The 24431-nt window shown below is 43.5% G+C and overlaps 1 protein-coding gene across 1 annotated transcript in view; it reads right to left on the bottom strand.

Annotated features, from left to right (window-relative positions):
* abcc12 (ATP-binding cassette, sub-family C (CFTR/MRP), member 12) overlaps nt 1-24431 on the bottom strand; it is a 59080-nt gene continuing 34649 nt past the window's right edge. The window contains 19 exon segments of the mRNA XM_061670029.1: nt 1-173; nt 300-464; nt 1623-1736; nt 2286-2364; nt 2452-2611; nt 3654-3796; nt 3798-3844; nt 3935-4024; nt 5588-5777; nt 9907-10044; nt 10116-10342; nt 12350-12538; nt 15267-15370; nt 15493-15606; nt 15978-16028; nt 16985-17072; nt 17149-17283; nt 22437-22640; nt 22809-22881. Of these exon segments, the coding sequence (XP_061526013.1) occupies nt 69-173; nt 300-464; nt 1623-1736; nt 2286-2364; nt 2452-2611; nt 3654-3796; nt 3798-3844; nt 3935-4024; nt 5588-5777; nt 9907-10044; nt 10116-10342; nt 12350-12538; nt 15267-15370; nt 15493-15606; nt 15978-16028; nt 16985-17072; nt 17149-17283; nt 22437-22640; nt 22809-22881 (2416 nt within the window). The 3' untranslated portion in view covers nt 1-68.

Raw genomic sequence — 24431 nt, 5'->3', positions numbered from 1 at the left:
GTCTCTTTTCCCTCAATGCCAGTACATGTGCAAGACAAATACAAGATGAAACGCATATTGGGTGCAGATCAATGTGCCTCCGACGTGCTCACGGAGTTTGTGGCGGCCAGGAGTGAGGAGAACAGCGAGTCGGACCTTTGCGACAACACGTCTGGAGGGTCCAGTTCTGCCACCTATAGGGTTAGGAGTAACGGTTAGGAGTTTGGGTTGGGGTGAAGTTGGGAGTTAGGGTTTGCTTTTAACCCAGTCAGTGGCCTACTACTAAGAGGTTGTATGTGCATGTGTGTGGCGTGTGTTACCTTTCCGTTGTCCATGACCAGAATGCGGTCGGCGTGTATTACAGTGTTTATACGGTGTGCGATGGTGAGCATGGTGCAGTCCTGGAAGGCGTCTCTGATGGTTGTCTGGATCAGGGCGTCGGTCTCAGCGTCGATGGACGCTGTCGCCTCATCCAAAAGAATGATCTGGACCAGGGGGGAAAACTTTTATTTTAACCATAGCTTTATCTGTGGCCACTGTTTGATGATCCCATAGGGTAAGGACTTAAATATTACCATCGTGGGGTTAAGGTTAAGTTAAAGTGTTGGTGAAGGGTTAGTATCAGCTCTAAGCAGAGATGCCAGCATCAGGGAAGGCAAACCAGACTATTGGCTCGGGCTGGAAACTGAAGGGTGCCGCAAGAGACAGCTGACATTGGCCCAAATGACAAAGCACTGGAACGATAACATGTCGCCCTGCATAGTGTCCCTTAGTTGCTGTTGCTAGCTGCTGGCTGGGGCCCGAGAGATGGCAGATATTGGTCCATAGCAATGACACAACTTGAAACAGACATGTCAAGATTTGGAACTCTCCCTAATAGGGTCCCCTACTAGCAGGCATGTTGGAATACACCTGCATTACAACAAAATGAAGAGAACTTATCACTCAGGAAAAAGCAAAAATAGGATGGAGAAAAACTTTGATAGTGGTAAGTGTTTATCTCGGGGAAAAAAACACCTCGGGAGATTACAACTTTTTAGCCCAAAGAAATCCATCCATCCATCCATTTTCAACATCGCTTATCCTGGTTAGGGTCGCGGGGCGCTGGAGCATATCCCAGCTGACTTCGGGTGAAAGGCAGACTACACCCTGAACTGGTTGCGGACAAGGGACTGGCAGCACGGTGGCCGACTGGTTAGCACATCCGCCAGATCCAAATCCAGCCTCTCCTACGTGGTTTTTGGATGTTCTCCCCGTGCGGGTTTTCTCCGGGTACTCCGGTTTCCTCCCACATCCCAAAAACATGTACGGTAGCTTAACTGAAGTCTCTAAATTGTCCGTAGGTATAAATGTGAGTGTGAATGGTTGCTTGTTTATTTGTGCCCTGCGATTGTCTGGCGACCAGTTCAGGGTGTACCCCGCCTCTCGTCCGAAGATATCTGGGACAGGCTCCAGCACGCCCGCGACCCTAGTGAGGAGAAGTGGTGTAGAAAATGGTTGGATGGATTGGAGAAAATGGATGGATGGATGGTGTTAGGCATATGAGGGGGTCCTTGGAAAACACTCCCCTGGCCTGTCAGGGGTCTCTAGACCCAAAAAGTATGAGAATCCCTGAATTATAGATTACGTGGCTTTGTTCCAACCTTGGAGTTGCGTAGCAACGCTCTCGCCATGCACATCAACTGTCGCTCTCCAACTGAGAAGTTCTCTCCGTTCTCCAACACCTGCGCCTGAAGCTGACCCTCCAGTTTGGAGATCTGTGGAGACAAAACATCACTTGAGGACTAGTCTGGAGATTTAAGTGAGAGACCCAACTGAAGGCCAGGCTCCTTTCAGAGTCGTTGTTCAAAAAGTGTTTTTTAAAAAAAATATCATCTCTCTATATTGCAGGTGGGTCTGAAACGTATCCCCTACGATTAACGGGTTCACCGTTTTCATAGCAAAAAAATCACATTGTTCAAACTGCTATGGTTGGACTGGTCTACATCATTCATTTCCTAAAAAGAACACAATGGCGTTGCACTTTCCAAAAAAGAAAAGATTCATCATTCAATCTGTTACTGTTTGCACAAAAGAAAAAACGTTTGCTTTACATTTTGTTTCCTTACTGTACCTATCGAAGACACTGTCATAAGTTCCTACATAGTTCTTGAGGTTGTATTTTTCACTGTAAACCTAGGAGACTTTTCTTTTCCTATCTTTAACTGTGCATCGTCTACGAACCATGAGTTTGAAATAAACCATTATACTGAACTGAACTAGATTGGGACCAAAAGAGTTTTGTCTCCGGCGCACCGATGACTCACAGAGTCCTTCATGTAGGTCCTCTCCAGTGCTGCCCAGATCTTCTTGTCACTGTAGCTGTTAAAGGGGTCCAGGTTGTGCCTGTTAGCGTAGATACAAGTGGTCTTCAGCCACTGGTAGTCCACAACACACATACTGTATACTTTATGTCCGCAGCATGTTAGTTACCTGACTGTGCCGACGAAAAGCACGGGGTCCTGGGGGATGATGGACAGTTTGCTACGCAGATCTTGCAGACCGATGGCCGAGATGTCAAGTCCGTCTATCAGGATGCTTCCCGCCGCTGGCTCAGCTAGCCGGAACAGCGCCACCCCTAAAGAGGACTTACCTGCAGACACCGAGGCAGCAGATGGAGTACAGGGTGAAGGACGGTTTTGGCGGCCAATGTAGATCATGACGTCATAAAAGACAATTTTACCCAATCCATGGATGAAAACACCCAGAATCATAAAATGTTGGTAAGTGGACTTACAAAGTTCTCATTGGACACCTCACAGAAGAGGACCAGTTTCGGAACCACATCACTTTTCCACCAAGCAGGCTGGCTCGATCCAAAAAAATGTTTTGAGTTTCTGTTGTTTTAGTTTTCGAGTACGGTTGTCCAAAGGATGTACAATTTTTTATTCGCCCGCCACATATTGAGATTATAAAATTAAACACGTCACCCATCAAAAGGTTACAAGAAAAAGTTATTGGTAAAATGTTGAAAGATAGAACAATATTTTTAAAATTAAAATTGTTATAAGGTTATACAACATACTTTTTATTTCTAATTATTCTTTTCATTAAAAAAAGTTTCTTGAATATTTTTCACTATTTTAAAAATTGTAATTGTAAAAAGATGTGAATGTTACAAGATAGCGGCACGGTGGACGACTGGTTAGAGCGTCTACCTCAGTTCTGAGGACCAGGGTTCAATCCCCGTCCCTGCCTGTGTGGAGTTTGCATGTTCTCCCTGTGCGGGTTTTCTCCGGGCACTCCGGTTTCCTCCCACATCCCAAAAACATGCATGGTAGGTTAATTGAAGTCTCTAAATTACCCCTAGGTGTGAATGTGAGTCCAAATGGTTGTTTGTTTATGTGTGCCCTGTGATTGGCTGGTAACCAGTTCAGGGTGTACCCCGCCTCCTGCCCGATGATAGCTGGGATAGGCTCCAGGATGCCTGCGACTCTAGTGAGGATAAGCGGCTCAGAAAATGGATGGATGGATGTTACAAGATATCTTACTATCTCCTATTAAAACATTTTCAAAGTTGAAAGTTATGAGCTATCACACACTTATAGTAATTACTTTTTGCTTTCTCACTGATAGTGTGACTAACTGTGAAAGTATTGAAAGAGAAGGACAACAACTAATTTCTGCAGCCTCACCAGAACCCGTCCTTCCCACGATGCCCAGCTTCTCTCCAGCTCGGATGATGAAGTCCAGCCCATTCAGGACAATGGGCGTGTTCTCTCTATACCTCATCTTGTAGTTCTGGAAGGCGATGGACCCCCCCGTGGGCCAGTTTTTTGGGATACAAGCGTCCTCCAGGTGTCCTGGTAGCCTCGGACTTACACCCCTGTTTACGACAATCTTAGATTGGAGCAATCCAACTGTGTAACACTCCCATCGGCATTTGGTTTTGTAGGGTTCTATGAAGGTATCTGACCGTTATGTACTCCTGCAGCCTCTCCACTGAGTTGAACCTGGCTTCCACCTCTGTGGCTTGCCTCACCACGTACTGCAGCATGCCCGTCAGCTACGCACACATACATCATGTCCAGTGGTCGGAAGTAACAAAGCAGAAATACTTAGCCACTGTACTTTAGATTTTTCCGGTACTTTACTTGAGTATTTATTTTCCATGACGACTTTTTACATGCCGGCATGGTGAGCGACTGGTTAGCACATCTGGCTCACAGTTCTGGGGACTGGGGATCAAATCCCGGCCCCGCCTGTGTGGGGTTTGCATGTTCTCCCCATGCCTGGATGGGTTTTCTACGGGCACTCCGGTTTCCTCAAACATCCCAAAAACATGCATGGTAGGTTGATTGAGGACTCTATAGTGCCCGTAGATGTGAATGTGAGTGCGGATGGTTGTTTGTTTCTTTGTGCCCTGCGATTGGCTGGCGACCGATTCAGGGTGTACCCCGCCTCCCGCCCGAAGATAGCTGGGATAGGCTCTAGCAGCCCGCGACCCGAGTGAGGATGAGCGGTAAAGAAAATGGATAGATGGAAGGATGGACTTTTTACATTTACTCCCTACATTGGTGAACAGTTATATGTACTTTCCTCTCCTTTATCAAAACAGACTTTACTTTTTTCCCTCTCCATGACAAGACATGACAAGGTAAAGTCAACTGCGATTGTGACTTACAAGGTGGAAAAAACAGAGACAGCAGTGAGGAGGACCATAAACATTAACAAGGATGATGCAACAGATTAAGAGACGCATTAATATTCCACATCCATGGCCTTATTTAAGATAATTATTTGATGCTGTCAACTGATGTGTTGTTTTGTGTCAGCCTAAAACCCACTATATTCTGGCACTCACTCTGGTTATTGTAAGTAAATTTAACATTTTTAGAATGTTTTGATTTGCTAATTCAGGACCTGTTGTCAGTCCCGTCCCGATTAACTTGATTTATTTTTTCCAGTGCGAGCACTGTGCAAGTTCATAAAAGAGGTAAACTACTCTGTGTGCAGGAAAGTTTTTTTCCCCTGACTTTTTGCGAAACGGGTATTGAATATATTTGACAGTAAAAATAAATGTTTACTTTCATAAGACAGCACATTTTAGTGTCTGTACTTTTTTACTTTTACTCCAGGAAAGGAATTCAATCAGCACTTCTACTTTAACAGAGTGGTATTTATCCATCCATTTTCTCCACCACTTTTTATCCGCATTAGTGTCGAGGGTGACTTTGGGCCTATCCCATTTTACTTTGGGCGAGACGCAGGGTAATCCCTGGACTGGTCACCGACCAATTGCATGCCACATATAGACAAACAACCATAAACACGCACATTCACACCTTTGGATAATTTAGAGTGTTCAATAAACCTAGAATGTATGCTTTCAGCATGCGGAAGTAGCTAGAGTGCCCAGAGAATGCCATGTATCCACGAGGGAGAACATGCCAATTCCACATGGGAAAACCGGAGCCGAGATTTGAACCCTGAAACTCAGAACTTGTTAGACAGACGTGCAAAACACTCATTCACCATGCTGCCATCAGGTATCTTTACTTCTACTTAAGTACAATGTAACAGTACAACTTGACTTCTTAACACAGTGCTGCTGGCTACCTGTACTGACCTGTATGGTGTAGGACAAAGCTAGACCCTTTAAGGAAGGACTGATGTCCTCGTTACGGCTCAGAACCACAAAGAGCGACACAAACAAGGTCAGCGTGGCTGCCATGAAGTCAAGCCTGAAGGCCAGCCAGCGGGTCCCAGAGTTAAAGAGCATATAGTGGTTGGAGTTGATGTCATTCAGGGACTTGAACCTACAACACAAGACACGACATGAACCAAGGGATCAATAGAACTGAATGAAATTACAAGGTATTACATATCCATTCATCCATCATCTTTACCGCTTATCCTCACTAAGGTCGCGGGCGTGCTGGAGCCTATCCTAGCTATCTTCGGGCGAGAGGTGGGGTACACCCTGCACTGGTCGCCTAGCCAATCGCAGAGCACATATAAAGAAAAAAAACATTCAAACCCACATTCATACCTACAGGCAATTTAGAGTCTTTAATCAACCTATCATGCATGTTTTTGGGATGTGGGAGGAAACGGGAGTGCCCGGAGAAAACTCATGCAGGCACGGGAGAACATTCAAACTCCACACAGGCGGGGCCGGGATTTGAAACTTGGTCCTCATAACTGTGAGGCAGACATGCTAACCAGTCGTCCAACGTGCCGCCGGTATTGCATATCATATCTGATTAATATCACATTTTTATCCACATACACTACTGCCTAAAGTATTCGCTCACCTGCCTTGACTCACATATGATTTTAAGTGATATCCCATTCTAAATCCATATGGTTTAATATAATGATGGTTGGCGGCACGGTGGAGACTGATTAGCATATCTGCCTCACAGTTCGGAGGACCTGGGTTCAAATCCATCCTCCCCCGTGTGGAGTTTGTATGTTCTTCCCGTACCTGTGTGGGGTTTCTCCAGGTACTCCGGTTTACATCTCAAAAACATGCGTGGTAGGTTGATTGGCGACTCTAAACTGCCAGTAGGTGTGAATGTGAGTGCGAATGATTGTTTGTTAAGATGTGCCCTGCAATTGGCTGGCGACCAGTTCAATGTGTACCCCCCCTCTCGCCCAAAGTCAGGGATAGGCTCTGGAACGCCGGCGACCCTAGCGAGGACAAGCGGTATGAAAAATGGATGGATGGATGGATGATGATGGTCTACCCTTTGCAGCTGTAACAGCTTCAACTCTTGTGGGAAGGCTTTCAACAAGGTTATGGAGTGGGTTTATGTGAATGTTTACTCATTCTTCCATGAGCAAAATTGGGAGATCACACACAAATATTACTGAGACCAAAGTTATCGATTTAATTCATTCACTCAAACCATCTAAGGCAAAGGATGTTTTTGGAATGGAAACGAACGTTCTCAAAGATCTAGGTTCAACTCTTGCTACTCCTATTGCCTCAATCAGTAATCTTTCAATTTCATCTGGTCACTTTCAAAAGGCCTGGAAATCTGCTATTGTTACCCCTGTCTTGAAATCCGGTGACGCAACTTCTCTGAATAACTACCGACCTATAAACATTCTTCCGGCCATTTCCAAAATTGCAGAAAAATGGGTGTCAGAGCAGAATGTCCATTACTTAAACAGCAGCTCCCCCTCTCTCCATGCCATGTAGTTTGGGTTCAGATCCAAGCATTCCACTGAAATGGCTACATGCCTCTTCATTGAAAAAATTAAATCTTCTCTCGACAAGGGTGGAGTTGGAGGGGCGGTGTTCTTGGACCTCAGGAAGGCTTTTGATACAGTAAATCACTCTGTTCTTCTTACCAAGCTCTCAAAATTTAACTTCTCTCTCAAAGCTGTGAACTGGATTGAATCATATCTGCATGATTGAACACAATCTGTATCAGTTAACAACTGCAGATCTGAGTATCTGAGGCTAACCTCTGGAGTCCCTCAAGTATGAATATTAGGCCCCCTTTTATTTAGTCTTTCAACGATTTGCCCACTGTTTGTTCTGAAGCTGAGTCCGTAATGTATGCAGATGACACGGTTTTCTTTGTTCATGGTCGCTCTAAAGATACTGTTGCTGCTAAACTCACTAATACAATGTCCTGTGTCACAACTTGGTTGCAGGAGTGCTGTCTACAGCTCAACGTTTCTAAAACTGTACATTTCACTAAAACAAATAGAGCATCACCTGACCCCGACATACTTGTTAATGGAGAAAAAATGCAAATTGTCAGCCAATACAAATATATTGGGTTAATAATAGATTCACAGCTTTCCTTTAAAGCCCATATTGACAAATTGTGTAAAAACATCAGATTAAACCTCGCAAATTTTCGTGCAATTCGAAATGAAATGTCAACTGCAGCCGCAAAAATGTACTTGCATTCAATGATTCTTAGTCACTTCAACTATTGCATAACCAGTTGGTCCCAGGCTGGTCAGAATGCAAAAAAAAAACAAACATTGGAAGTTTTGTGCAAACAAGTAATTAAAGTGATGGATAAAAAAACCAAGGCACTATCATCACTGTGCAATTAAAAAAAAATACAGTCTTTTTTTGGGACAGTCTTCACATATTTGCAGATTTAAATTGGATTTATAAAATCAAATGATTTGGGGCGGCACGGTGGCCGACTGGTTAGAGCGTCAGCCTCACAGTTCTGAGGACCCGGGTTCAATCCCCGGCCCCGACTGTGTGGAGTTTGCATGTTCTCCCCGTGCCTGCGTGGGTTTTCTCCGGGCACTCCGGTTTCCTCCCACATCCCAAACACATGCATTAATTAGAGACTCTAAATTGCCCGTAGGCATGACTGTGAGTGCGAATGGTTGTCTGTTTGTATGTGCCCTGCGATTGGCTGGCAACCAGTTCAGGGTGTACCCCGCCTCCTGCCCGATGACAGCTGGGATAGGCTCCAGCACGCCCGCGACCCTAGTGAGGATAAGCGGCTCAGAAAATGGATGGATGGATGATGATATTGATGCTAATAATATTTTTTTTTTAAATCGTTTTAATGGTATAAATACCCTAGTACATGATACATCAGCTGGCTATTTCCCATTGGTATAAATTTTCTGATAAAATGTCTCTTTCAGAAAGCATGGCAGGAGGTGGAACAGCTACTTTACTATCCTTGACTTAAGTGGAGATGAGCTTCTGAGTTTAGGTCTACAGTTATAATAAAGTAAAAAAAAAAAAAAAAAAGGAAATAATCATAGTTGTTTTATCGTCTTACTTTGGGAGTGATCCTGCGTTTTGATATTCAAAACTGTGAGTTCAAACTTAAAACAACACAATTCTCCAACCATAGTCGAACAACGTCAGGATAGACGACAGCAGTGTTTCCCAACCTTTATAAAACCAAAGCACATCATATTTTACATGAGAAAAAATATCACTCATACCACCAAACTAAAATGTCACAATTATGTACCTTCTGCCATCTGGTGGAAGAGCAATTAATCGGTTGTTCTGCCTGTCACTATCCGTTGCCGGAATACTGTCAATAGTTGAACAAAGATACATTATTCGTTCATTACCAATTAGGTGAAACTGGATTCCCTGTGACATACCAATGATCTGTCATGGCACACTGATGTGCTGCAGGACACTGGTTGGGAATCACTGTGTGTAGTGTGTGTCGGTAGGGGTTTTGGTTTAGGGTGTGATGGGGGCCCTTCACGAGGATTCTGCATGTGGACCAGAATTTGGTGGTACGCCGCTGTTCCTGACACCAAATACCAGAGCTCATAAGTAGGTGTAAAATCTTAACCTTCAAGTTTAAGCAGGTCTCACATTTTTTGGGGCAAAAATCAAGCAAATCAAGTTGAGTCCCTTTTAAATTTCAAGCAAGTTGATTCAAGTCATTGAGTTAAACAAGTCAAGTCATAAAATCTTGGTTAGTCACAACATATGTTTGCACATTAGTCACTTCACACTCAGTATCTAAAGTACATTTTCAGAGCTCCCTCCATGATACATGTTTCATAAGGTGGCATGACACACAAAACTACAGTAACTTTTTTTTTCTTAAAAATTCTGATTTTAAAATGTAAACAGGCAAGCCTTGTCAAGTCATGTAGTTTAAATCTAAGTCAAATTGAGTCTCATGCATACCACGTCAAAATCAAGTTGAGTCTTTCATAAATTCAAGCCAACCACATCCCAAGTCCTAAAATTGGCAACTTCAGTCTTCCACCTCTTCCAAATACTGTACCATCCATGTACCTTCTTCAATTTCCCCTCTGGGAATAAAAAATGATGGTCTTAAATGCAACCTGACTCTGTCCACACAACATCAGACAACTGAGCTGTACTGGATCACTTTTTGGCACCTTACCACTGGCATACCAAGTGTTGGGTTCTTGAAGGACGTAACGAGACAGTGACGATTGGTATCTTACAGCTTGATGTGGCTGTCTCTCATGTTATAGGCGTGGATGGTGCTGAGGCCCTGAAGGGTGGATGTGGTGAGGGAGATGCAAGGAGAGCGACTGATGTTCTCCATCTTCTTCATCAGTCGGATGCTCCTCTGGAAAATGCTGCAGAAACGACACTCTTTTTAAAACTTTGTTTATACGGCACGGAGCACAGATCCTGGCAGTTAACCCACAAGAGCATGAGCGTGAACAAAAGTCCCATGATGAGCACGCCGATGAGCATGGGAGGGAAGATCGCAGAGATGATGATCACAGTGCAGGTCACCAGCAGGGCGAACTGCAGGAAAGGATCCATGTGGAGTGGGAGAACACTGTCCAGCTCTTCCTGGTCTTTGGAGAAGCGGTTAAGAATGCGGCCCGTTGGCGTGGTGTCAAAGAAGCTCATGGGGCTGGCTATGATCTGGCAACAGTATCAAACAATCAGTTAGCTTGATTGAAAGAGCTGAGGTCCAGCCATAGACAAAAAGGGCACACAATATAAAGCAACAAGATTCAAATACACAAAACAAAAGGCAGCGGGATATGCTTCGATATCAACGAAAAATGGTGTACGGACGTCACGGAGCTCAGCACACACTGCAGCCCGCATTTGGAGTTGCTGTTTTTGAACTGTAAGCCATTCTACTCACCGCGTGAGTTCGCATCATTCATTCTCGGTGGCGTCTATATTCCGCCTCAAGCTAACACGAACGCCGCACGACTAACGCTCGCCGAACAAGTCAACGAAATTGAAAAAAAACACCCGGACTCTCCCCTCATTATTCTCGGGGACTTTAACAAAGCTAAACTCAACCATAAACTCCCTAAATACAAGCAGCACATCGACTGTCCTACAAGGGAAAATAGCATTTTAGACCACTGCTATACTACGCTAAATAACCGTGCCATACCTCGTGCCGCCCTGGGCTCGTATGATCACTGCTTAATTCACTTAATACCGACATACAGGCAAGAACTTAAATGTGCGAAGCCTACAGTGAAAACAGTGAAAAAGTGGACCAATAAAGCAAACACAGCTGCCCCTCATGCTGTCCAGCTGCCTTGTGTCAACCGTCGAGACCTTCAAGTTCCTGGAGTGGGTGATCAACATCAACTCCGTCCTCAAAAAGGTCCAGCAGAGTATGTACTTCCTGCGGCTTCTGAGAAAGCACGGCCTGCCACAGGAGCTGCTGAGGCAGTTCTACACAGCGGTCATCGAATCAGTCCTGTGTTCTTCCATCACAGTCTGGTTTGGTGCTGCTACAAAAAAGGACAAACTCCGACTGAAACGGACAATCAAAACTGCTGAAAGGATTGTGGGTACCCCCTACCCACCCTTGAGGACTTGGACGCTGCCAGAGGGGGTTATTCACTGAAATATCCACATATTTGCGGCTCTCTGGCATAATTTTGAAAGCCAAAATACCACAAGATAGGGGCAAAACCCTGGATGATAGAAAAGTAGTAATAGGGGTCAATGAATTATCTTGTGACACCATTTGACTGTTTAATATCTTTGTATGTTGGAGAGGAGCTAAGCCTGGGTTGTTAGCACAAGTCACACAGCATGTGTATGTTTTTTACTCTGCTGAAATCAAATCATCTATAACCTAATATTATTAAGATTAATGTTGTAAAATGGCGGCACGGTTCCCGACTGGTTAACACATCTGCGTCACAGCTCTGAGGACCAGGATTCCAATCCGGCCTCGCCTGTGTGGAGTTTGCATGTTCTCCCCATGCCTGCATGGGTTTTCTCTGGGTACTCCGCTTTCCTCCCACATCCCCAAAACATGCATGGTAGGTTGATGGGATGACTCCAAATTGCCCATAGGTGTCCATGTGAGTGTGGATGATTGTTTGTCTATCTGTGCCCTGCAATTGGGTGACGACCAGTTCAGAATGTACCCCGCCTCTCGCCCAGACTAAGCTGAGATAGGCGCCAGCCCGCCCGCGTGCCTAGTGAGGATAAGCGATACGGAAAATGGATGGATGGATGTTGTAAAATGAGTAAAAAAGGAATTCTGTACATTTTTAGGTGGGCGTCAATTATATTATTTTACTATTCGCGGATGGGCTCAGTCCTTATTCCCCACATACAGTATAACTGTACTTTAATTTTATCCAGCCAAGTTTTACTTGAGTAATTTGAACACAAGTGAGCCGTATAGAGTGGAATGCAGTATGCTCTGAACAAAGGTAACTTTATAGCATCTGTACATGGACTTACCTTGCATCCTACCACGTTTGCTTGTATATACAACATGTGAGGCTGCCTATAAATAATCATGTCTTCATTATCACTCATTTGATTTTGTAACAAGATGTCCAAGGTACTTGTATTTACAGACCATGATATTATTATTCAACAATGTAGGGTCAAAAAATGCATAGATGTTTAGCTTTGATGCCAAGATGATCTGGGTACCTTCTTGACCATGGTGTCGTGGAAGTGGCAGGCGGCATTCAAGGTAACATGGGTGTAGAAGAAGCACTTGACAATGGCCAGGGCCACCATGACCACCAGCATCATGCCGTAGACCAGCTGGTAGAAGTGCAGTTCCGGATTCTTGGAAATGTCGCCCTGCTCTGACGCGGTCCCGTTGGCCAACTGGACCTAGCAACGTTAGCATGTTAGCACAGGGGACTTTGTAATTATTAGTTAAGTTATTAGTCTAGTCTGGTCTTTTGTCAATTTCTGCTCTGTGTGTGTGTGTGTGGGGGGGGGGGGGTCTTAGCCCTGGCCCCGCCCTCCAACCACCACTGCCGACGTGAAATAATGTCATAACTATTTTGTTGTTTTATATGAATTTCTTCAAAAACAGATCACAACAGGTAAATACATGTCATGTTACAAAACTATTTTCATCGTAAAATGGGTGGTTACCTTTCTTGACCAAAAGCAAGCTTTTATAAAGGAGCTGAATCTGTGAAATTTACCTCGAATGCTAACCACCATGTCTGAAATGTCATACATACACAGACTCACAGTCACGACTGCACCAGGATGTTTTGTCGATGCCATTAAGGATGTCATGAGTTAAAAGTCAAACATTAGCCTTTTTAAGCCCCCCCCCACCACACACACATTCCAGTGAAGGTGGAATTCTTTCCCATTCTTGCTTGATATACAGCTTCATATACAGCTTCAGCTGTTCAACAGTCCGGGGTCTCCATTATCGTATTTTACGCATCATAATGCGCCACACATTTTCAATGGGAGACAGGTCTGGACTGCAGGCAGGCCAGCCTTGTACCCACACTTGTTTACTACGAAGCCACGCTGTTGTAACACGGGCAGAATGTGGTTTAGCATTGTCTTGCTGAAATAAGCAGAGGCGTCCATGAAAAAGCCGTTGCTTGGATGGCAGCATATATTTCTCCAAAACCTGTATGTATCTTTCAGCATTAATGGTGCCTTCACAGATGTGTAAATTACCCATGCCATTGGCACTAACACAGCCCCATACCATTACAGATGCTGGGTTTTGAACTTTGCGTCCATAACAGTCCGGATGGTTCTTTTCCTCTTTGGCCCGGAGGACACAACGTCCTCAATTTTTCAAAAACAATTTGAAATGTGGACTTGTCGGACCACAGAACACTTTTCCACTCTGCATCCGTCCATATTAGATGAGCTCGGGCCCAGAGAAGACGGTGGAGTTTCTGGGTGTTGTTGGCAAATGGCTTTTGCTTTGCATAGTAGAGTTTTAAGTTAAGGACTTACGGATGTAGCGCCGTTTTCTCCGGGCACTCCGGTTTCCTCCCACATCCCAAAAACATGCATGGTAGGTTAATTGAAGACTCTAAATTACCCGTAGGTGTGACTGTGAGTGCGAATGGTTGTTTGTTTGTATGTGCCCTGCGATTGGCTGGCAACCAGTTCAGGGTGTACTCCGCCTCCTGCCCGATGTTAGCTGGGATAGGCTCCAGCACGCCCGCGACCCTAGTGTGGAGAAGCGGCTCTGAAAATGGATGGATGGATGGATGGATGGATGGATGGATGGATTTCGCGCCGAACTGTATTTACTGACATTGGTTTTCTGAAGTATTCCTGAGCCCATGTGGTGATATCCTTTACACATGTCGGTTTTTGATGCAGTGCCGCCTGAGGGATCGAAGGTCACGGACATTCAATGTTGGTTTTCGGCCTTGCTGCTTACATGCAGTGATTTATCCAGATTCTCTGAACCTTTTGATGATATTATGGACCGTATATGATGAAATCCCCAAATTCCTTGCAATTATACGCTGAGGAACATTGTCCTTAAACTGTTTGACTATTTTCTCATGCACTTGTTCACAAAGAGGTGAACCTCACTCCATCTTTGCTTGTGAATGACTGAGGAATTCAGGGAAGCTCTTTTTATTCCTCAACTCTTACAGTCTTTTTTGCCACCTGTCCCAGCTTTTTTGGAACGTGTTGTTAATGATTATTTGCTAAAAACAAGAAAGTTTATCAGTTTGAAAATTAAATATCTTGTTTTTATAGTGTGAACATGATTTGCAAATCATTCTATTCCGTTTCTTTTTATGTTTAACACAATGTCCCAACTTCATTGGAATTGGGGTTGTAGTTGTAATAGCAATATTCAGAGTAGAAATTGGCATAGTAGTCGTAATAATTGTTGTCATAGTGGTACAAGTATTAGTAGTAGGAGGGGTAAATGTAGTTGTTTTATATTGGAATTTCAAGTTAATACCTCAGTCAGTGTCATGATCTGTGTTTTAGTTTAGATTATAATTAGTTTTGTTTCATGTTTTCCTGTGTCCCATGTTGTTCATGTCATGTGCTCATTTAGTTATTGTGTTCACCTGTTCTGTGTCAACCCTCTACCTTGTGTTAACCAATCAGCTCCCTCCAGTCACTCATGTCTTGTCCAGGTGTTCCTCGTTGTCTCGTCAATTTGTTTGAATTTATGTTTTTTTCAGTGCTTGTTGGTTCATTGTCGAATGTCGTTTGTCGATGTCATTTGTTCTTTTAGTAAGTCATGTCACTAGTAATGTCTTGTTTCCTGTTTTGGGGATACTCAAATGTTTCTTTGTACTTTGATTATTGGTTTTGGGACTTTGTTTAGTTAGATTTTTACACGTGCCTTGGTTGCCTGTTTTTGTAAATAATTTTTTTTTTGTAATTCCTGTACTCCTGCCTGGGCTCCCTGCTTCTCTGCACTTTGGTCCTCCGTGTTTTGTCTTGCCTTTCAACACCACAAAAACCCGACCCTGACAGTCAGCAGCTATACTTAAACCCTATGTTGGCTGTACTAGACCTAACGTCGTTTGGGCAACCGTATTATCGAATGTCTGTGCGTGCGTGCATGTGTGTTCAGTGTATGTGTTCTTACCCCACTGCCCTGGCCAAGCCAATAACTGAGCCACCAGTTGCAGAAGGCCGTGGAGCCGATCATCAGCACCACGTTGAGGAAGTTGAGGAAGATGATGATGTAACCTGAAGATATGGACCGCAAACATACATGCACAGACAGTATACATATAAAACGAGCAATTCTACCAAAATGTGTGCGTGTGTGTGTGTGCGTGCGTGCGTGTATGTGTGTGAGTGTTTCCGACCTCCTGCTGCCTTGCAGTACTGTCTGTAAGTCCTCCAGGAGACAGCCCCCTCTGTGGATGACTCCTTGCTGACAAGTTGGTTGGCCCCCTCCACTGCTGAAATTCTCTGACACACTATAATACAAATATTCAAATATCCATCCATTTTCTTAACCGCTTATCCTCATTAGGGTCACAGGCGTGCTGGAGCCTATCCCAGCTATCTTCGGGCGAGATGCGTACATCCTGACTGGTCGCCAGCCAATCGCAGGGCACATAGAAACAAACAACCATTCACACTCACATTCACACCTACGGGCAATTTAGAGTCGTCAATTAACCTACCATGCGTGTTTTTGGGATGTGAGAGGAAACCGGAGTGCCCGGAGAAAACCCACGCAGGCATGGGGAGAACATACAAACTCCACACAGGCAGGATGTGGATCTCTTTGAGTAGTACCTAATTTGATCAAAAAAATCTACAAAATAAAGTAGTCTCTTCTCACATTTTTGGCTGGTTATGCCTTCCACCTCCTCTTCGTCTGTCATGTCGAAGGCTGTGAGGAGAGCAGATGTCAGTAGCTCCATAATACAAGTCAAACGCCTAAAACAAATAAGATAATAAGACTGCAAAAGTTATAGCAGTAGGTTTAGTGATAGTATAGTGTAAATAATAGCCCTATAATTGTAGTCTCCATAGTAATAGTAATGGAAGTAGTTGTAGTAGTAATATAAGTACTGTGAACCGCATATTCGCGGTCTGGCATTCACAATCTCGCCTTTCACAGATTTTTTTAGGGGAACTCATCTTCTGTTAATTGCTAAAAAAAATTCACCTATTAGCATTATTATTTTTTTGACTCAGTTAAAAGTCCATCCATCCATTTTCTACCGCTTATCCGAGGTCGGGTCGCGGGGGCAGTAGCTTTAACAGGGAAGCCCAGACTTCCCTCTCCCCAGCCACTTCATCCAGCTCTTCCCAGGTCACTGCAGCGTGTCCTGGGTCGTCCCCCGGGACCCCTCCCGGTGGGACGTGCCCGGAACACCTCTCCAGGGAGGCGTCCGGGCAGTTAAAAGTCATGTCTAATATAAAAATATTGCTTTGGTGCAATCTTCTGACCAAAGAGCTATGTTAAAGTGAGGAGAGGTGCTTCATTTAGTCAGACTATGGCTAAAGAAAAAAATCTTGCAGCATCTATAAGCAATTACAATCCATTTTAGGGTTGCATCAATTACTTGTGTATTTTCGCTGTTCGCAGTAGGCCGCGATCCCTATCCCCCACAAAAAACGTGGTTTCCCTGAAGTCGTCGTATCAGTAGTAACAGAAATAGCTGTCGTAGTTGTAATAATAGTAGTAGCAATCGTAGTAGCAGTAGCATAACTGACATACAGTAGGTTGAGCAATTCTACTCATGAAATATCAACTTAGTGTTCTCTCAGTAATGATAGCATTCGGAGAAGTAATATAGAAGTACAAGTACCAATAGCAATAGTAGTATTAATTGTAGTAACCTGGGTTGAGGATGCCGCTGTTTGGGCGTTCTCTCAGCTCAGCCTCCTTCGCTTTCATGGGCTGAGCCTCCTCTGCTTCTTTCTGAGTCTGTGCACAAGTAACACTTCAAAGTTATGTGAGGGATGAAAAAAAGCAGAAGATGTTGAGTGGACGGCAGTCTGACTTTGGGCTGTTCTGCTTGGTAGCCGCTGATGAGCTGAGCATAGCGTCCGTTGGCCCTGATCAGCGCCTGGTGGTTCCCTGACTCCAGGACCTCGCCGTTCTCCAGTACCAGAATGTCGTCACAGAACTCCAGATACTGATGTAGTAGTAAGAATAGCAAGAAGAGTAATACAGTGAACCCCATTTTATCACATGGGATACGTTTCAAAATTCAGACCCACCCACGATAAGTGAAAATCTGCGATATAGACAAACTAATTTTACTCCTCCCAACTGCTTTAAATACATGCGAAACTTATGAAACACAGATTTTAAACACAAAAAAAGTCGCAAGCATAAAAGGCATAGAAAATATTGTGCAGTATGGATAATTTCTGTGTGCTTTGAATGGCCAAAGACAGGTCTAGGGAAACCTTAAAGGAAAACTAAATGCCATAGGAATTTAAAAAACTGCCCATTTCCATGAATTTTTAAAAAATGTTACAATAACAAATTCATGTTCTTCAGAGACAAAAAGCTCTCATATATGAGAATAAAGCCATATTGTTTGACACCAAAAAAATAAAAAATTGGAATCTGAACAAGATGCAAGATGTAATCTTACGAGAATAAAGTTGTATTGTACAAGATAAAGTAATAATATTTTTATGAAAGTCAAAGTTTAACAAGGGAAGAATTATCTTGCTAAAATATACAAGGGCATTTCAGAAATACGACATTGTTCGTTGTTCTCATAATATTACACTTTTTATTCTGGGAAATACAGATTTATTCTTTAAGAAATAGGACTATATTCTCCCAAAATACGCCTTTTGTAAGGTGTAACTTGATGCCTTTGACAATACGCGTTTTGATCTAAAAACAACAAACAAAAAAACCCCACTTTATTCTTGCAGGGATGTCAGAGTTATGTAATGATATCTCACAATTATATCAGAGTTTTTAATTAGAGCAGGGCGGTCGATACGTTTTCCTTCAAGGAACGTATACAGAAAAAGGGCCACTTTGACATTTTTTCACTCTTTTAAACACACTAAAACCAATCCAGCAAACAAAATATATGTTACATTCAAGGGTGCACATAAGTGGTGCGCATGCGCACTTAAAGTGATAAAAGTACAATTTATTCAAGTGTATCGGCGTGCATATGCGTACCTAACATTTTTGTTGTGTGTGGTGTTGTCGTTTGCGAACGCCTCATTCAAATGAACAAACTTTTTGACAGAGGCGGGGGACTTGAGTTAGACTGGAGTTGCCAATTTTAGGAGTTGCTTGGCTAAAACTTAACTACCTCATTGAGCGAGTATCACAGAGGGAACTCCAAAGACAAGACAAGAGCAACGTCGAAGGTTTGCAACTCAAAGATAACAGGCAAAACATCAGCAAAGTCTACGTTCATCTGTCAGATGCAGGTAAGCTAGCTAGGTGAAACCAGAAATAAAGTGTTCCCAATACAACGGCTGCATGACTCCTTCCTTCCCGAAGCATATCGTAGGGCTAAAAAACCCCAGAATGGGTGATACTACCACCAGTCACTCAGAGGTTAACAGAACGAAAGTCCAGCAAGAATGCTTAAATATTCATTGTTTTTATATTCACTCATTTATCTTTATATTAACTTTTTACTGCTTTTTGTAAAATCCAGATTCCTAAATTTTATTGTAAATATTGTAGAGAAAGTGATTTTCAACCGGCGGTAAGGTCACCGAGCCATTTTTGTCCGGGCTCTCCCTTAGGGATAGATTGAGAAGCTCGGTCATCCGGGAGGATCTCAGAGTAGAGCCGCTGCTCCTCCACATCGAGAGGAGCCAGATGAGGTGGCTGGGGCATCTGATTCGGATGCCTCCCTGATAAGGTGTTCCGGGCACATCCCACCGGGAGGAGACCCCGGGGGACGACCCAGGACACGCTGGAGAGATTACATCCTTCGGCTGGCTTGGGAACGCCTCGGGATCCCCCTGGAAGAGCTGGATGAAGTGGCTGGGGAGAGAGAAGTCTGGGCGTCCCTGCTAAAGCTACTGCCCCCTGCGGACCTCGGATAAGCGTTAGAAAATGGATGGATGGCTGGATGGAATATATTAATGTTCTCAAAAGGCTATTTTGAACAGTACATGTTCCTAACCTCTGCAAAAGTGGGTTGTGACTTAGCGATAACACAAAAATGCAGGTCCCAGGGTGACAACAGTTGAGAATCAATGCTGTAGAGCAGGGGTGCCCACACTTTTTTAACATGCGAGCTACCAACAAAATGACCAAGTCAAAATGATCTACCTACTATAAAATTGCAAAACATACATTTATTTATAAATATATTGTGAATTCTTTATATGAACCATATATGGTAGTGTACCACCTTGCATAACTGTGTGAACCCATATTGCTGAACACAACAATTTTTTGGTCCTTACCTTACTCTGATGACTTGCACTGAATGGAATCAGCCAGAGATGCATAATCCAGACAGTCACTGCTGACAGCTAGCCTCAAGCACACTTCCAAATGATCATCAGTCATGGTGGAACGGTACTTGGACTTGATGATCTTCATGTGAGAAAAGGCTGACTCACATAAATAAGTTGAGCCGAATAATGCAGTCAAACAAGTTGCACATTTCCTCATGTTGGGGTACTTCTCTGTGAGTAAGCACCAGAACTGAGCTTTGGACTTCAGCTCAGTATCAGCTTGTAATGTCAAAATCTCCTCCACTACTACAGTAGAATTCAGGTCAAAGAGTGTTGCCATTTTTGATGCGAGTGAAACTACCTAAGCATCTTCCTGAAAAGGGTAGCACATGAACGTAGCGACTGGCTCGAGTCATGCAAAGTCTTGAAATCGTTTGTCAAACTCTGACAATCTGTGGACAATCAATCTGTTCTGTGTAGCATACACTGTCAAGCTGCACACATGATTTCCCTTGAGTCTCCAACTCCGACACAAGGTTTTTGAAGTTTGCCAAATCATGGCGCTGGAGCTTTGAGGAGAAATGTCGCATTTTTCGTTTGAAAGCATTAATTGAGCTTATCATATTGATCACAGTTTTATCTTTACCTTGCAGCTCAGGGTTCAGTTCATTCAGCATGTTGGTCAGATCAGTTAAAAATGTCAAGTCCAGTAGCCACTGGTCATCATTTAATTGGCTATATTCTGCATGTTTAGCTTCACTGAGAAAAACCATAATCTCCGGACAGAGGTCTCGAAATCTTTGCAGGAATTTCCCTCGACTAAGACATCTGACATCAGTGTGCAACAGTAACTCGGAGTAGTCACTGTCAGCGTTATCCAGATGCGCACGGAAAAGAGGTGTGGCGCGAATAGAACAGGCGATCTTCGTTGCTAAATCCATTATTTCCTTCATGTTGAGCCTTTTCGTGCATAGTGCTTGTTGGTGTATTATGCATTGGTAATTAAGGAATTCCGGAAAAGCGCCGTCCTCCCTGCACTTGGCAATAAATCCATTCAAGCGGCCAACCATCGCAGGTGCTCCATCCGTGGTGATGGACACCAATTTGAACACTGGGAGCTGAGTTTTCTCAATAAAGTTTTTACAAAACTGACATATGTCCTCTCCTCGAGTATGTTCTTTCATGGTTAAGACCGTTAACAACTCCTCTTTTGCGGTCATATCAGAAAACACCATCCGAATAAAAATGCACAACTTCGCTGTGTCACCCCCGTCCGTAGACTCGTCCAGCTTCAGTGAGAAGCACTCGCAGGTTGCAATATCCTTCCAAAGTTGCTGGGACAGATCCTCAGCTATGGTTTCACAGCGCCGTGTGACTGTCATTCTTGATAGTTGGAGAGCTCTGATCGAGGACAGTATTTCCGCTTTGTTTTTAAAGTCTTGGAACAACTTCAACTGCTGCTTCAACGAATGCCTATTTCACAATCTGTCCATCTTGGAAGGATTTCTTTTTCTTAACAATTAAGTGGCTCACCCGGAATGAAGCTTCGGTGGCTGCCTTTGCTTTCGAAGTTCGCTTCATGAAAGATTATTGCTACACGGATAATTGGGAATTTAATTCCTTTACCTTTCTCCTTTTCAGATCACTTTTCGGTGGGTAGTCAATGTCATAGTTTTTATGCACAGTCCGAAAATGCCGCTCCACGTTTCCTTTTTTCGGAATAGCAATGTTGGACAGGCAGATGTGGCAAACACACTTTGAAAATGACATTGTAAAAAAATAGTCCTCCTCCCATTCCGTATGGAAGTGGTACGTTTTCGTCTTTTTACTCGGTCAAGCGCCCTCACACATTTTTACCCCTTAAGTTTAGTTTCTAAATTAAACGATAACTCACAAGCTTGCAAGGAAGGCGCCATTGTGTGCACCTGCGCATGCCTGTCTGTGTACATCTGCTTGACGCGATCTACCCACGCTACCTTTGCGATCGACTGGTAGATCGCTATTGACGTATTGGGCACCCCTGCTGTAGAGTATTTATATTAGCCTTTGTCTTCTTTGTCTTTTTTCTTCTTCTTTTCCTCTGTGATTTCACACTAAACTGCAGGGTCAGCTGCTCCTGTCTTTAACCTCCAGGAACATCCTCTGCCTTCCCTTTGAAGTGGAGCGAATCCTGATGTACATTTTCTTTCCATCTCTTCTTTGGCATTCTCTTGGTCTTTTTCCTTCTAAGTGCTGATTCATAACCTCCCTGACAGAGTCATTATCCTCCATCCTCATTACATGTCGATACCACCTCATTCTGATCTCTTTCACCTTGTCATTGATATCATCCACCCCTAGCTCCGTCCTGATGCACTCACTTCTCTCCTTGTCCTTCAGTGCCACTCCCTTGATTCTTCTTAGCTGTATTACTGTTTTTTATAGCATTTTCCTCTCTCCCATAACACTTGACACTTATTTCCATTTCACCCATGCTGCTGTCACTCTTGCTCATACCGCTGTTTCTGAGCTTCTTTCCTCATTCATTGTTACTCCCAGGTACCTCAACACGTTTACCTCTTTGAGGCTGGCGTTATTGTTATCCTTGATATTAAGTGTCTTTGCATTTCTTCTACTGACCATTACTTCCGTCTTTAATGTACCTTAGTAACATAATGTTAGCCCTGCGGAGTATTATTTATATTAGTGTAAAAAAAGCCGTAAAAGTGCATTAAAAAAAAGAAAAAAAACATCACTATAAATAACAAATTTCCACTATATAGCAGACAGACGAGTAGATATGTTCTACAAAAAAATTGAGGCGGGTGCGGTGGGGGCGGCAATAGGTGAACCGCTTGCAAAGACTGTAGTCGCAATAGTAGTACTTTGTACTTTGGGGTCCTGGTACCTGGAGCTGGTGCGTGACCAGGATGACGGACTTTCCCTGCAGCTGACGCTTGATGCACTCTTCAAAGATGTGCTTGCCGACATGGGCGTCCACGGCCGAGAGAGGGTCGTCTAGCAGGAAGATGTCCTTGTCAGCGTAAACCGCCCGGGCCAGGCTGATCCTCTGCTTCTGGCCGCCCGACAGGTTGAGGCCACGCTCACCGATCTGATAACGACAATAACAAGCACTCGACCCTTGAAGGAAAGTCACAGAAATAGCGACAATAGCGATAGAAAGCAACAATAGAATTCAAATAACAATAGAAATCAACAATAATGATGGAAATCAACATCAGGAATTAATTAAAATAGAATCAATATAAAAAGAGTATACCTCTGTGTGATCGGCTTGTGGGAGTATCTTCATGTCGGCCCTAAGGCTGCACACGTCCAAAACTCTTTCGTATCTGCACAAAGAAACTCACGCATGAACACAACATTTTAACTGACTAATAACAAACCAGAGACACCGAGAGGGAGAACATGTATCAATGTATTACATATTAATTTGTAGTCATGAAATGGGAAATGTGCGTCTATGTACAGTATATACGTATATTAAGTTAAATGCCACACTAAACCTGGAGTGCAATAACAAAATGTGTGTGTCTTCGGCTGTGTTTTGGTTTAGTTTTGTCCCATGTTTTCCTGTGTTCCATGTTTGTCATGTGCTCATTTGGTTGTTGTGTCCACCTGTTCTCGTCAACCTTCTTCCTTGTGTCGACCAATCAGCTCCTTCCAGCCACTCGTATCTTCTCCAGATGTTCCTCGTTGTCTCGTCAATCTGTTTGTATTTAGTTCCCTGGTTTCTTTCAGTCCTTGTCGGTTCATTGTCTTTGCAGTATGTCATTTTCAGGTGTCATTGTCCCTATCTGTTCCACATCTTACTTACCAGTCATAGTTTGTTTCTAGTTTTAGGTATTTAAGTGTTTCTTTGTTACTTTGGTTTGGTTGTTATCTGTTGTGGGACTTCGTTTAGTTTTGCTTTATCCATGTTCTTTGTTTGCCCTTTTTGAAAATTAAATATTATTTTTTGAGACTCCTGCCTTGCCTCCCTGCTTCCCTGCACTTGGGTCCTCCACGTTTTTTGCCTTGCCTTCCTTGCCTTCGACATCCCCAACCATGACAGTGTGGTCATTTATATATTCTTGAAATATTAAGTATTTTAAAGACATTGAATATGAAATAACAATATTTACGTACAGCAATACTTTCATGGCAATAGCAGTAGCAGTAGTAATCATAGTAGAAGTAACAGTAATATTAATAGTCGTACTGTAGTATAGCAGCAGTAATATTAGCTGTAGTATTAATATTAATAGTAGTAGTAAAAGGAATAGTACTAATAATAATAGAAGTAATAGAAATAGTACAAGTAATTGTAGTGGCAGTCATAGTAAAAGTAATAGTAATAGTACTTGTAGTAGTAGTAGTAGTAGAGTAGTATTAATAGTAATAGTTGTCGCAGTAATTGTAGTAGTAGTAGTGGTCATAGTAGTAAAAATAGTAACAGCAGTCATTTTAGTAGTAACAGTAGAAGCAATAGTTGTAGTCGTAGTAACAGTGTAGCGGACATGGCACGCAGAAGATGCCACCCGGCACCCCAGCCTCGCACCACCGCCGCTCCCTGCCGAGGTAGATGTTAACTGCTAGCGAGACGCAGAGTCACATGCAGACTCTAAACGAATCAACGGCATTAACCATCAAAAAGAAGAGACAGACATTTGCTTTTCCACGCCGACGCTAAGGGAATCATGGCTGCCTGGCACGTCAAAGCGGAGACCCAAGGATGCCGAGTTCGCCCCCGGACGCTCAGTTAATTAACTCCCTGCCAGTTGAAGGATGGCACCAACAAAGGCGCCTCCACCCTGTTGGTACTGCCACTTGGGAGTTGGAACAGCCAACTGAGACACCCACGGGCGACGGAACGACACTACAGACATGGGTTCATAAAACA

The sequence above is a fragment of the Phycodurus eques genome, chromosome 2 (assembly GCF_024500275.1).
Source record: "Phycodurus eques isolate BA_2022a chromosome 2, UOR_Pequ_1.1, whole genome shotgun sequence".
NCBI lineage: Eukaryota > Metazoa > Chordata > Actinopteri > Syngnathiformes > Syngnathidae > Phycodurus > Phycodurus eques.
The sequence above is the reverse complement of the archived record's forward strand: the minus strand, read 5'-3'. Positions and strand labels throughout refer to the sequence as shown.